At 35.1% G+C, this 14549-nt stretch overlaps 1 protein-coding gene and 1 long non-coding RNA gene across 3 annotated transcripts in view; one reads left to right on the top strand and one right to left on the bottom strand.

Annotated features, from left to right (window-relative positions):
* MBD5 (methyl-CpG binding domain protein 5) overlaps positions 1 to 14549 on the bottom strand; it is a 159606-nt gene that overhangs the window by 28032 nt on the left and 117025 nt on the right. For both annotated transcript variants that reach the window (XM_042994409.1, XM_042994410.1), the window contains 2 exons: positions 2278 to 3303; positions 433 to 644 (listed from right to left, as the gene is read on the bottom strand). In XM_042994409.1, coding sequence (XP_042850343.1) covers positions 433 to 644; positions 2278 to 3303 — 1238 coding nt within the window. The remainder of the gene's footprint in view (positions 1 to 432; positions 645 to 2277; positions 3304 to 14549) is intronic.
* On the top strand, positions 2559 to 8812 carry LOC122240918. Its single transcript, XR_006220709.1, has 5 exons — positions 2559 to 2646; positions 3256 to 3381; positions 5175 to 5211; positions 5917 to 6082; positions 8666 to 8812. It is a non-coding gene; the product is annotated as an uncharacterized LOC122240918 (long non-coding RNA).

The raw sequence follows: 14549 nt of genomic DNA, 5'->3' as shown, positions 1-14549 counted from the left end.
TTATTAAGTGTCATTCTTACCATCTAGATCCTTAATCTATCAGAAATGTATTCAGCTTGTAAAGGTAAAGGAAGGCTATGTGGCTGAAGCCAGGGAGAATGGTGAGGGCAGGACTGGAGAGTCAGGCCAAGTTGGCATGTTAAAGATGTAGATTTCAGTCAGGAGAGCAGTGGAAACCACCAAAGGGTTTAAGAGGATCATATGATCAGTTTTTACTGTCCACTCCAAAAGGACCACTGAGAGGCCTCAGTCAAAATAAAATAACCTTCACACAAAAGACTGGAATGTTTAACAATAGTCATTCTTGGGAAATAATAGTAAGTGGATGTGAGAGGGCACATGACCTCCTTTTTCTGTCTCTTCCCCCCAGTTAAGTATTTTAACAGACCTAGACATTGTTTACTATTTGAATAACCCAGGGAAGGAGAGTACCTGAAAGTTCTGAAACAGACAAGCCATAGGGTTACTGTTAGCCGGGCAAGGAATTGTGGGCTGTCCTTGAAATGCTTGCAGGTTCTGGTACCCCTGGAGAAGTTGCTGCTGCGGCTGCTGATTTGGAGGAAACATCTGATTGTTGTTTAACAGCGACTGCAGATGAGTCAGTTGATGGTTATTCAATGTATTGTTTATTGAGGACATGTCACCTATAGTTTGAAAAACATAAAATGTAAGTCAGTGTGACTCTTCAGAGATCCTATGCCTATCTATGCACCTGAGGATTCCTGAAACAAAAACTGAAAACTGCACTTGGCATGGTCATTCTTTTCTCTTTTTCTCATCAATGTCTTACTAAGTGGTAAACAGAGAGTATTATTATTAATTAATTTTATCTTTCGTAATTAGTTTTTTTACTTTATGTCCTGGAGACACTACTTAGTTTTTGCTCTATCCATTAGCCAATCATTATAGATTGAGCTTCAGTGTTATAAACTCCTTGATATTATTTTTGTTAGAGCACCTAAAACTAAAGGTGGAAATTAATCGTAAAATGTTTTAGTAATCATAAGTATCTGAGCAAATTATTAAAATGAGTGGATCTGATCAGGCCTTGTTAACAAAATTTAGTTCTCATGCCACAGTCATCAATAAATACCACCAAATAAAATCAGATTTGGCCAAGGAATATGTATATTGTTTTTAAATAAAAGGTTGGTCACCTAAAATTAAAACTGTAAAGAAAGCTAATAATACAAAAGAATTCATTGCCATAATCATTAAAAATGAATATTATTAAATCAGATGGGATTAGTCAACAACTAAGTTCATATTCATAATTCAAAATTAACTTGTTTTAAAATTACATTGAAATTATCTTGAAGACAATGCCATTGAAATTGTCTTGTAACTTGAAATATGTAAACCTGTGATGTATTTTAGGTTATTTAACTATTGATTTTGACACCAAATAGAACTAATAAACTATAGCAACTATTAAACTATAAAATTAGTAAACTATATTCTAAAGGTGTCCATAAAATCTGGAAACATTATTATTAATTTTTAGGTACTTCAGATGCCCTTTTGACAGTGTTATGTGTATGTGCCTCTTTCCAGACTTTCTAGATAGATCTCTGCACTTAATATTACAGCTATCTGCATCAGTCAGTTGGATATACTTGCATTATTTTCTAACTTTTTTGCGATAGAATAATATACGTGAAGGATTTTGTTTTTAAGCCACAAAGTTCTAAGGAATTATACTGGCTGAGGAAATCTAACAGCAGCTATTGAGACTGTCTGTTTCCTTGAACTTGAGCAAAATTTATCTTTGGATGTTTTTATGCCTTGTTTCTTATTTTGCTGGATAAGCATTTACTTTTGTTTATGTAGGGGTCACCTGGAAGAAACACTTCCTCAAACAGTTTCCATCCACAGTGCAGCCGCTCATACTAACCCTGTGATGCCACACCAACTAAAATTCAAATAAGAGTTATTTTTATGATGGGCCTGTGCTTTATTGTTTGGAAAATAAGACTCTACTTGGCTTAAGAGAATGATAGGTAGGTTAAGTTTAAGTGGCATCAGAATTAGAAGATCAGAGAAAGCAGATTAAAATGTTATTCAGTACTGCTAGAATAGGGGAAGAGGAAAAAGTCATTTTCATGTTTGTATAACTATGGGTGTGTGTGGGTGTTATTATATTTAGTTCCTTAAGCAAGCTGTGACATAACAAAAACATTTTTAAAAATAGTGTGACAAAATGGAGTTTTTAAAAAGGAGAAAATAGAATTAGAAAAACGTTTCTTTTGTAAAAATTTGTGAAAAAATTTAACTTACCAAGCAGACCTGTCCCCAGTAGAGGGTTAAGTAGCTGTGGCACCACAGAGTTACTGTTGAGTTTAGCTGGACCAGGTGTATTCCCAGCATTATTAGATATATTCAGCAATGTTTCTGCCATTGACACCACTGCTGTCCCACCAAGTGTTGAGACAGTCAGTGCTGCCACTGCTGATGATGTAGTGGTTGTGGTAGTGGTTGCCTGGGAGGAAGTTGCTATGGAAACCTCTGGATGATTAGCGGTGTTGGCCGATGCTGAGTTCAGGACACCTCCCAACAGCTGGGGATTCAAGGCCATTAATCCTGAGGCCCCAGTGACAGCTGGGAGGAACAGGGGGTTAAAAGTAGTGTCACTGCCTGCAAAGCTCGGTAAAGGGTTCCCCAGGGGGCTGGTTAAAAGGGTCTCAGCTCGGCTGTTCTCTGACTGATTGCTTGGCAAATGGTCTGGTGGGGCTGTCATCTGTGTTAATGAGGGTAAAGGGGTATTTTGCTGTTGCAAAAGATCTGAGATGGTCAGATTGAAAGATGGCAGGGGAAGCATGGCAGCTGCTTGGGCTTGGTTCTGAAGCAGGGCTGCTAAGAGCTGAAAGTGAACAGGCTGCAATACCTGCCCATCCATGTCACCGGAGAGAAAAGCTAAAGCAGCGTTTACATTCGGGTTGAGAAAACCTAAAGGGTGGAGGTTGATCTCAGACTTGCCTTCTCCTGCTGAAGGCTGGAGGATATTTAATAGATTCTGGTTTAGGAGATGCTGTTGATTCACTGGCAAAGAGATAGGTAGAGAACTGAGGAGGCTGGGGTTCAAGGGGTGTGGAAGATGGTTGTTTGAAGTGCTGTTGGATGGAAAATGAAGTGCGTGCTCTTGGCCAACATAAGGAAAATCACTCCCAATAGGCAGCTGACTCTGCAGTGGGTTTCCAGCTGCGGTGGTAACTATGACGCCGTCTTGAAGAACAGATGTTGTCTTTGTGATGGCAGGGTGGCTGGTGCCAGCTATGGCTATGGAGGATGATGGTCCTGAACCGCCTAAAATGAAGAAGAAGAAGAAAAAACACTTATTAATTATGGACGTTAAAGAAGACAACCCCATAAAAATACGTTAAGGTATATTTCAATTAATTTGTTACACACCACCTTTGGGAATTTAGATAAGATTAATTGTAATCAGAGATGATTTGGCACTGTTTAATAACACTTAAATTTAACTCTATACTTCCTCATCTACTTTGAAAATAGGTATATTGAAGAAGTTTAGAAATATTAAAAAATATTAAGAAATAGCTAACTATTCTGTCAAATAGCCTGCTTTTCACAAAGTGGACAAGGTGATGAAGATAGGGCAATCTGTGCTGTAGCTGGTAGACAAAGGTAACAAGGCTTTATTTTTCAAAATATGTTTTCATTTAAGAAAATGTTTTTGGTCTTTATTTATAACACTACCTTCCTTTTAGTGACAAAAAAAACCCTAGAATATACATGAGAGTATAAAACAAAATACAAAATACCTATGGAGATAACTATTAATATTTTAATGTGTAGTTCTGCAGGCTTTTCCCACCTGTATGTATATACATATGCAGACATATATACACATATTACATATTTTAACAAAAATGGAATCATGCTGTTTTGTAACCTTTTTCTTTTATCGATAGGTTTTGACTATCTTTCCATGTTAAGTCGTGTTAACTTTAGAGCCATTTTACTACTATCATGTATGAATATACCAAAATTTAATCAATCTACAGTCATGGATATCTGATTGTTTACAATCTTTTACTGTTGTAAGCAACACTATGGTAAACATTCTTATTAACTCATCTTTGCCAATATGCTCAGTTATTTTCTAAGGATAAATTCTTAAAAGTGGAATTCCAGGGACAAAAGGGTTTACATATTTTTAAAGCTTTGAGTACATATTGTCACACTGCCCTACAGTGAAGTTGATCAATGCACATTCAACTTACATTTTCATAAACAGGGTATGGCAGTGTTCATTTCTCACCAACACTATGTTTTATCATTTAATTTTTTTTTGTCACTGATAGCATAAAGATACTCTGTACTTAGGATTCCTTAAATCAGACCAAATGCCATCACCCAAATAGCATTCTTAATCTTGAAAGTCTTACGCTTCAGACGAAAATTCAAGGAACTTAATATTTAAAAATATAAAATTTCAGTTGCTTATTATAATCGTTTTAGTTGTTCTCAATCCAAGCTGCACAATAGAATTACCTGGAGAACTTCAAACAAACAAATAAACAAAAACAATGCCTGGGACTTATCCCAGGCTAGTTGAAAGCTCATCTCTTAGGGTACAGCTTGAGCAGTAGTATCCTTTGAAATCACCCCTGGTGATCCAGATGCACAAGCGATGGGGTGAGAATCACATTCTGTTGAAAAGGAGCCTACAATCATTGTTTTCATAAAAGGTCTTTCCCTAAAGAGAAGCATTATGTAATATATGCATTCATCAACTATTGTTACAGGCTTATGTAACATGTATATGATATAATGAACAACACTAGTGTTACTGAAAATCTAAAATAATCCAAACACTTTACTGCTGTGCTATGCCATCAAAAACTTTATATTTGACCATGTTACCATTGAGACCTTGTATAAATACATATACGCAGAAATGTTTCCATAGTTGTAATAGTACTACAAATTTTATATGCTTCTTGTTTTCTTCTAATGGAATAACACAAGAATTTTTCCTTTTTGGTATATGGACGTTTGCATGAATATTTTTAACCTTGTAGTCTATGGATTGTTCATATTTGTTGACCTATTGTGATAAAGTTTGGTATTTATACTTTTATCATCGTATATAACACAGGGATGAACATCTTCCTGCATATGATACTTTGTTACCTTTGAATTTTCCTTAGGAAAAACTGGCATGATTGTTGTGAGAATCAAAAACAGGTCAGTGACAGGCTTGTAATGTCTAAAAGTCTACACAAATAAACGGAGTTATCATTGTCAGCATTATTATTTACATTAGTAGCTGCAGTTAGTAGTGGTGATGTAGTAATAGTAGTAAGTATAAATCAGTATATCCAACACACCTTATAGAATATCTCTATATTGCATGACTTTGCAATTTTTCCCAGCTGTCATGTCTGTCTTTTTTTTAAGTTTTCAGTGTTTCATTTAAAGAATGAGATTTATAAAAAATCTGTTTAAAAATATATAAATATTTATAAACCTTTATCACAAGACAATGACTATGTGCACAATGAGTAGAGTAAGAACATATCAAATGCTGAAGGAGGCATATGGTATACAATCCTTTAAATGTTAATTCAGCTTTGTAACAAAACAGTCAACACCTTAAGCATTTCATTGCTTCGTAAAGCTTCCTATTTCTGCAAGTGGCAAAAAATGTGCTTTATTTGCATTTTGAAACCATCTTTTTAAACAAGCCAATAACAACTCTTATTTACTGGTAATTGCTATCTGTGGCCATTTTTTCCCGTCTGCTAACCAATAATGACATATTTAAATGTACAGATCACTGTTCTTTTAACCACAACCAGAGCACATTTTCAAAATACTCTAGCAAGGCATTATAGATGTAGGGTTTCCTTAGAGTTTACCATTATTAATATTTTTGTCTTGTTTTTTAAGAGAGAAACATCTACATTTAGGAGCCATTTGGGGACATTATTCTAAAAGTTCTTCATATAAGTATTCTTGAGGAATGACAATAAAGAAAGTATGGTTGCTCTTGAGGAATGACAATAAAGAAAATATTACAAACAAGAAGGTTGTGGACATCCCAAGCTTCTTAAGGGTAATATGTGGATCAAGCCCTATTTTTTATTTTCTCTAACTTTCAACAATGAGCAGGAAGGCTCTGTTAAATAAAAGGATAGAAATGGTGATATAAAACAACCACAAAAACAGCTCCCTGCCCTTTCCTGCAGGAACTCATTGTATAGGAAAAGTGATAAACACACAAATCTCCCTGTCTTTCTTTTTCCTCTTTCGATACACATTTATTGGGAGCTTATATGAATCAGAAATGTTAAAGCTCTGTTCACAGAGCTAGTGTAACTATAATGCAATATGCTAAGAGATTTGACGGATATACAACAAAGGGACAATTGGAAAACTAAAGGTGTGAGGGTAAACTAAGCAATGGTAACATTTGATCTGGGATTTGAAACTGGAAAAGGAGATACAAACAAGGTCATTAGAAAAAAAGAGAAGGCGATAATGAAGTGCATGGAGGATAATAAAGTACTTGGAGGTACATATCCTGAAAACAAAGAAACTGACCAAAAATATTGTATGCTGCTTTTCCACACACACCTCCCCTCCCACCATGGTTAAACCTATTGCCTTAGACAAGCAGCACAGAAATTTGAAATTATCTTTCTAAACCATTAAAGGCAAGGATCACTTCTTATTTCTGAGACCTAACATGGTCTCTAACACACGGTTGACATTCCAAAAATGTTGGTTCAATGAATCTATTAAGAACATAAAACCGGCATTCAACGTCTAGAAATCAGAGCTTTTGATGCTGTGTGTGTGGCATGTGTGTATGGGAAGTAAGGGAGAGGATACCATCCATTTGTGGATAAAGTAAAAACTGATTTCAGTATTGGTCCAGAGCCAGGAGGTCAGGGACAGGAAAGGAGATGGTTGGAAGGTGACAAGTTACTTTAGACTCTCACGTGGTCCAGGGAGTTAAAATCACCTTACAGAGGAAGAGGCACATTCCAAAGTATTCTGAGTTAGTTCTTAAAGTCACTCAGAAATGCTTGGGGTCATCCAAAGAAGACCCTGAATTTTTATATCTGGAGTGAAATTGGAGATTGCTTATTTCTGAGCTGCTTAATCTGCTTAATAGGCACTCTCTGGCAAACCTACTTCACAGTTCTGCATAAAAACCATATGGTCTCTGGAAGCACATGGAAAAAAAATGTTTTCTTAAAGATGAATTTTTTTTTTCCCAGCCAAGATGTTTTGTACTTAAACTAATGAAAGGGACAGTTACTAAGTTCTTTTAAAAAGCAAACTATTCACTAAACAATAAACAGTTAAATAGCCAAATGGCATCTGGAGCCTGGAACAAGTAAGTAAGTTGGAGAAGTCCTTTAACTGAAAAAAAAAGATTATTTCACACCAGCCAGCAGCACCATGAACTGGCACAAATTCTTTTTCTCATTGTCTCTGTTGCTTTTAATGAAGTAGGAGATGAGACTGAAAAGTCACCCAAATAAACTTTCCTGGAGTGAGGTCACGTGCCTAGACACCCAATCAGAGATTGAGATAAACTGGGACAATCAGGAATTGACACTGTTAACCTTCCCAGTGGGGTAGATTTCCAGATGTAAACAGTACTCTTTGCATACACATATGATTTATGACGTGTGTGAGTGTATGTATATGTGTGTGTACACACAGAAGTAGCACCAGTAAAATTTTTAAAGGTTTTTAAAGGATATTTTCCTATTATTACTAGTTTCATTCTTGAGATGTTTTTTCTGCTTCATTTAAATTTTTTTTTTTGCTTTTTAGAACAAAGGTAATATCTACCGCTTTAGATTTATTTCTCTTGTCACCAATATTCTTTAAGGAAAGTCATTGTTAACATTATGCTAAACTCTTCTATGGTCGGCTCTTAAGTATTAATATTATTGTACATGTCTTCGTATCCACACAAGAGATGGCATAAAACTTATACCAAATGGACCAAAAGGGCTTTTAAAATGTCATTATACCCATTTGATCTATATCCCCAATTTTGAATAAACACTACTTTATGCTAGAAAAGTTTTTCAAAGTTAATATGCCCAAATACTGATTTTTATCTATAAAAATTTAAGAGCCTAAGAGATGATTCATATAAAAGATATGCCTTCACCATTTGACCTTTATAATTTGCTTTGACAAGTGTACTTTAAATGCAAACAAGGTCAATGGTAATCCTTAATAAAAATGAATGCTTGTAGAAACAAGAGGAAACATCATGCCCTAGTGAGTCTAATAAATATAATTCACTTTTCAATCCTATGGAAATAGTAAAAATTTTTCCTCTATACTTAAAGGATTAATTTAAAAAATAAATAGATAACTTGTATGAAAAGTCTAGATCTTCCAACAAGACATTATTTTCCCAAGCCTTAGTAATTGCATTGTATATGTATTTATAAAAATATATCAATTTCTATCTTTGTGCTTTGGATCCTGATGTAAATTCCTAGCATTCTTTTAGCAGAAGTAGGCAGGAAGACCTAGGGACTGGTGGCTATTTGCTCTGTAAAAGGAAGGGAGGGAGGGGGACCCCAAACCAAAGCATTTAGAGAAGAATTGGGGGTAAGGGATCAATGGCAGTGTCTAATGAAATGCTCTCCGTCCTTAACAGGGCCAACCTGGTGGGGAGGAAGAAAAGAAGTGGAAGGGATGCTTGAATACTAGAATATGAAGTTTGAGTCATGACTGTATCAAGATCAGTCTTGTGGTGGTAATGGTGTCAGGCAAAAAAAAAAAAAGTGAATTTGTGTGTGTGTGTGTGTGTTACTGATCATTTGTTTCCTTAACACAGAATTACTCTTATACTGTTGGAGTAAATGCAAAAATGCTTGAGATGTTTCAAGTAACAAAGTTTTGGTTTATTTTTAGAAATGCTTTTTATCACATGATAAAAATTTTTATTGTAAGGAAACCAATTTTGAGAAAAGAGGTTAAATCCCTTGCTTGGTGGGATTTCTGCTCTCTGAATATGAGTGTAGAGTAACACTTAAAATGTTTCAATATTCCATTCAGAAGTTTTATCTCCTTATTTTGTTTAATGAGCAGAGTAAACTGAGTTTCTAAGTTATAAATACAGTTAACTTTGTGTCCTTCCATTGTATACTACTTTATCTGCAGTGCTAAAACAGTGCTTAGCACATACTAGGTGCTCAATAAATATTTGTTGAGTTAATTACCTCATGAATATTCTAAGACAGTTTAGACCTATTTGGGGCTGCAAAACCAACTTAGTGTGCCCCAAACAGTATATTTTGATAAATGAAATAGAAAAACAAAAGAATACATTGTATATCTAGGGCACTATTTTGTGCAAACTGTTTCTGCTAATTTATATATATGAGTGCTAGGTCATGTTAGTAGGTGATAAAATCATTTCAGTGGGCCATGACTGTCTTAGAGAAAAAAAAAAAGAAAGAAATAGAATAAGACAGGATAAGATAGCATGGGATCAAAAAGATCAGAGTGCATCACATATAATTGTTTTATTTTTGGAAACTTTTGTTATAAATTAAAAACATATATCTAGTGGATTATAATGCAAGTTAATTTCTTACTGTAGGAAGGAAGAAGTACCAAAAGGCTGAAAACATTGCTTTGGAGTCAGGCCTCTGAGTTGCTCAACTTTGTGGGGAGTGGTTTGTGGAGCTGTGCTCCAGGAAGCATGTTTGTCAGAAGAGGTGTCCCTGTGGAGTTGTAGAGCACAGGAGCTCTGCCCTAGGTTATCTATGATAAATACTCTCCCTTGTACCTGTACCCATGGGTCTTGGACAGATATTTTGAAATTTCCTGGACTAGCTCTCACCGAGGAGTAGCTCAGCAACTCCTTCACACTTCTGTTGTTCCATTTTTAATCTGTAGAAAGGTGAGCTGTTACTTTGAATTTGCAAGTATAATTCTTACAAAATAACTTTTAGTCTACTCTTTGCTTGACTGGCATTAATGCTGTTTGATGTAAGTTCCTATAAAGGAAGAGCACTAAGATTTATCTAGTACTACATGCATGTGGAAATGAAATCTATTTTGATGATACCACAGGAATATTTTTAAGCATTATTTTTAATGAGTCAAATTTGTGTAGAGTGAACATCACTGCCTAGAATTGGGTACTTTTAGAAGCTGCATCAGTGTTTTCAGACCACTTGATTTTAGTAAATAATAGCTTAGGCATGTCCTAGAGAACTGAAGGATTTCTAGTGACTTCATAAGTGAGTTTAGTGTATTGCAATGGAATAAAATTCTCCCAATTTGCACACTGGGACAATTTATTTCTTGAAAGGTACAAAATAGATCATTGAATCAGCAAACATATCACACCACTCTGAGTTCTGTCTTCACCTTTGATTATACAGACTCAATGTCTAAAGTCAAACATATTTTAAGTCCTTCTTTTGTACACAAGGAAACATTAAGCCTCGAATATGTAAACAAACAAGTGGTGTAACCCTGATAATAGGAAACCTTCTTAAACAGCAAGACATTGTTGTAAAAATATCTTACAGCAAAGAAGAAATGGCTCATTTTGCAAAAACTTAACTGAAAGAACAGACATAGATTTTTATCACACAATCAAGAATTTAATAGAGTTTTGGTATTGGCTAAAAAACAAAGCAGAAGGCAACTTTTAACCTGGAAGCCTTGTGCATCAGAGGAGGGATAAATTCTAGGCATTTAATGTTTGGTTGCAAATACTGTCAATAGCAACTATTAGTAATTCATTCACAACCTTAAAGGAGCCTTTGCCCTTCTTCACTCTACATTAGTCTCTGTAAGACTAGAAGATTATTTCCACACAAACGTCACGTATCCTGAGAGGGCTAATAACTTACATAGTACAATCCATCCGTGAACATTTTTATCCCATATTCTCTTTGCACCTGTAACTTCAAAGGTAGGGAATGACAGTTTCCCTTTATTTTCTTTACTGGCATGTTCTGAGAATAAATAAATACATAGAACATAACACCAAGCTCATTGCTTTGCAGTCTTTTACCTAAAGTGTTCTTTTGTGGTCTCTATTTCATTTTCTTATACCTACCATATCAATGGCTGTACTGAGTTTCAATCACATGCTTTTTGTGCTGAAAGAAAAAACACTTTCTTTTCCAGAGTTTTTAAAAAATATATATAAATATCCGTGAACATATATTTATTCATAGGTTTATTTATATTCTTGTTAGTCAGTGTATCTCTTTAAGAGTTAAGGCAAATAAATGAATTATTTTCTCTTCTGGTACAAACTCATACTCTTCCTCTTCAGAGGATTCTATTTTCCTGTGTTTAGAAGAGTTGATTAAATGTTTTTTACTAGAAAAAAAAAGAATATAAAAGGGGTTTTGAAGTGAAAAAGTTGTATTTAATGACTATCACATTGGAGAAGGTAAGGTTGTTATTAAGTTGGTTAGCAGAGTAGTCCCAATCTTTTTGCTTCTTCGAAATTGTGAAAAACCACAGGGCTACGGAAGGGATAAGCTGTCCCAGGGACACTGACAGGACTTGGTCCTCTGCAGAGGCCAGGGTTACTGGCGTGTGTGATCTTGTTCTATGGCCACAGCGGTCAGAAAACTGAGGAGGCACAGGCCTGATAACATTTGCCAGTCAAGGGCACCTGATTTGGGATTCCTCCCTGAACCAAAACCCCACAGGACATGTGCTGGAACCATTTAAATGCTGAAACTTGGCTCTCTTCATAAATGGAAAGTTGCTTTAAATGGACACTACTGATGGATTTCAGAACATACCTGCATTCAACAGTTTGAGTATTTGAACTGAGAATCAGGAACTTTGGGGTTTGGTTTGCCAGACCCAGCCAGGCTTGGCTTTACAACTTGAGGAATGTCAGCAAGGATCCTACTGGTCATTTTCTAAATCTGTTACATGGAGATACTAAGCTTTACTTGTAATTTGAAATCCAGAAAGTGAATAGAAACCTGTAAACTTTACGATGCAAAGTGTTCAGAGAGCTTTAATGGAAAGGCAATTTCAAAACAGCAAATAGAATTAATAAAACCTTGCATAGTCTTAAATTTTAGAAATATTTTCTAAGCATTTTATATCTTTTACCTGATTTTTTTTTTATCTCAGCCTCCAATTCCCATATTTGAGATGTGATACATTTTTAAATGTTTCCCATGGAATCCACATGTAGGCCTAAAAAAATCAGTATCCGGGTTGTTTATAATAGAAAAACTCTCTTTAAAATAAGTTTCTGACAATAAATAACCAATCAAATTAAGTGTTCTCAGAGCGAGTGATTTCTCCTCTTAAAGTCTTACTGTAACATTTTTGAGTTGCTTAGGAGAGTGGAAAAGGCACTGGATTAAGCAGGTTACTTGAATTCTGTCCGGGCTCCGTTACCAGAGAGAAGAGTAGCACTATGTTACCTGTGGGTTTCTTTCACCTTCACTGTGTTGTCATGCTCGGAAGGGCAGAGCTAGCATCTGCATAGGTGCCTCCTTCAAAGGTCTACTGACACATCGCCCAGTAGGAAACCCATTCTTATCTGATTGAATGAGGTGATACAAATTCATTAAAATGAAGGTCAACAAATGTGACTCACAAATGAGGGGCAGTTCTCTTGACAGTTTGGACATTTCATCTGTGTTGACACAACATCCTAGCATCAGAGTACGGAGAGAAGGCAAAAATCACTGACCTTTGTCTAAAAGTGCATCAAAAGTTTACAAATGTGGCTTGTAACATGCACTGATGTGTTTTAATGTATTACCTGTTGGGTATTTTTAAACATTTTGAAAGTGAAACATTCAAAGTTTTTTTGAGTACTGAAGTTTTTAGATGAAGAACTTACACAGCTGGGAAGAAAATGGATTTTACGATCAGATGAACCTGAGTTCAAATTTTAATTCAGTTACGCACGAGTTTGGTCAATTATTTAAATTCTCTGAAGTTCAGTTACTCATGTGTAAAATGGGGGCAATAATACCTTATACTTTAGAGAACTACACAGATTAGAAAGAACATAGGTAAATCACTTGGCACGTCATAAGTACTCGATAGCTATGATAGCTTTAAGCAACATTTTAAGAGTAAAATGTATTTTTCTTCCAATGTCTTATTGGTATGCTAGGGCTATGTAGCAGAGATTATAGGGATAGCTGTGACTGCCACCTGCTAGCTCACTCTGCATGCCCAGCCTTGCTACTTATTTCATGGATGAATAAATGTCAGTGCAAATAAATATTTAGGCTAAGCAATTATAACGACAGTGCATTCAGTTGACACAGTTTACTGTGCATCAAAAAGAAACATGGAATTAGAGACGTTTTCAATATTCAGCTCATCAAAAGAGTTACAGTAATTAGTAAATCTACCCATTTTCACAACCAGCTGCACATCAGATCTATGTACTTTAATTAGTATTTAATTTTATTAGGTTTAATATTTTAAAACTTCTTACTGACCTAGATTTTTTATCAAAGTATATGCTTTCTGTTAGCTTACACATGATTGGTCAAATCCATATCATTACTAGACATTTATTCTTGTACAATTTAGCTATTTATATGCTAACACTTTTCTTAGATTAATAAATTTTCAACCTGTGTTTGACACTCCCAGCACTGGCAATCCAGATCTGATGCTTTACAGAGGTTCATGGAACAAGAAAATACATGTCCGAGACTGTATAAAATAAGTCTAAACTGAACATTCAGAAGAAACAAAAATATAAATAAATGTTGGTCTTTTCCATTACGGATGAATTGAAATACATCATTAATAAAATATATACACTTTGCAATATTAACTCAGACCTGAAACAAAGTAAGTTGAGGTAAGGGGTATCAAAACGTAAAGATATATAATACAATGAGACTAATAATGTCTCATCTAAATGATTGAAGGCATGCTTAATAAATATGGTATATTTTAAAATAGTTACTGATTTCATGTCACTTTCATCTGCTAAAAGCATAAGGTTAAATTTTCACTTTTGTGGAATTATTTAAAAAGGTATATGAGTCATTGAAAAGTTGGAAGCCCCTTTGGAACAAGTATCCTGTTAAACACATAAAAAATAGTTTCATGAGATTCTTTAGACTAAGAATATCTAGAAGGCACTAATCACTTCAATTATCTTCTCCACCTTATATTCTTTTTAACACAAGAGGTCAATGAACAGTTCATTAAATACTGACACCAAAACATAAAACAGCACAAGTTGTGGAGGATGGCAGGTGTAAAGAAGTGATTCCAGGAAGGAAAACACTCAATGTTACTACCAGCAACAGAGACATGTAGGTTCTAATGCTTTTCCAGCATGACGGTATAATACAGTCTATACATATCCAAACAATGTCTTGTTATTAAAAGCCTCAGCAGTTTTCTCATTTCCAGTAGCAATCTGGTTTTCAAAGCCCGTTGTATTCATATCTGAACAATATTGTCTCTACAATTATCTTTTGTTTCCTCCCTGTCATTTCCTACAAATCTCTCAAACCATTAGTGTTGGGTTTTGGGTATTCTTTCTGAAATACTTC

This window comes from Panthera tigris, chromosome C1 (genome assembly GCF_018350195.1).
Source record: "Panthera tigris isolate Pti1 chromosome C1, P.tigris_Pti1_mat1.1, whole genome shotgun sequence".
Lineage (NCBI taxonomy): Eukaryota > Metazoa > Chordata > Mammalia > Carnivora > Felidae > Panthera > Panthera tigris.
Note: the sequence above shows the minus strand (reverse complement) of the source record. Positions and strands in the feature narration are given on the sequence as shown.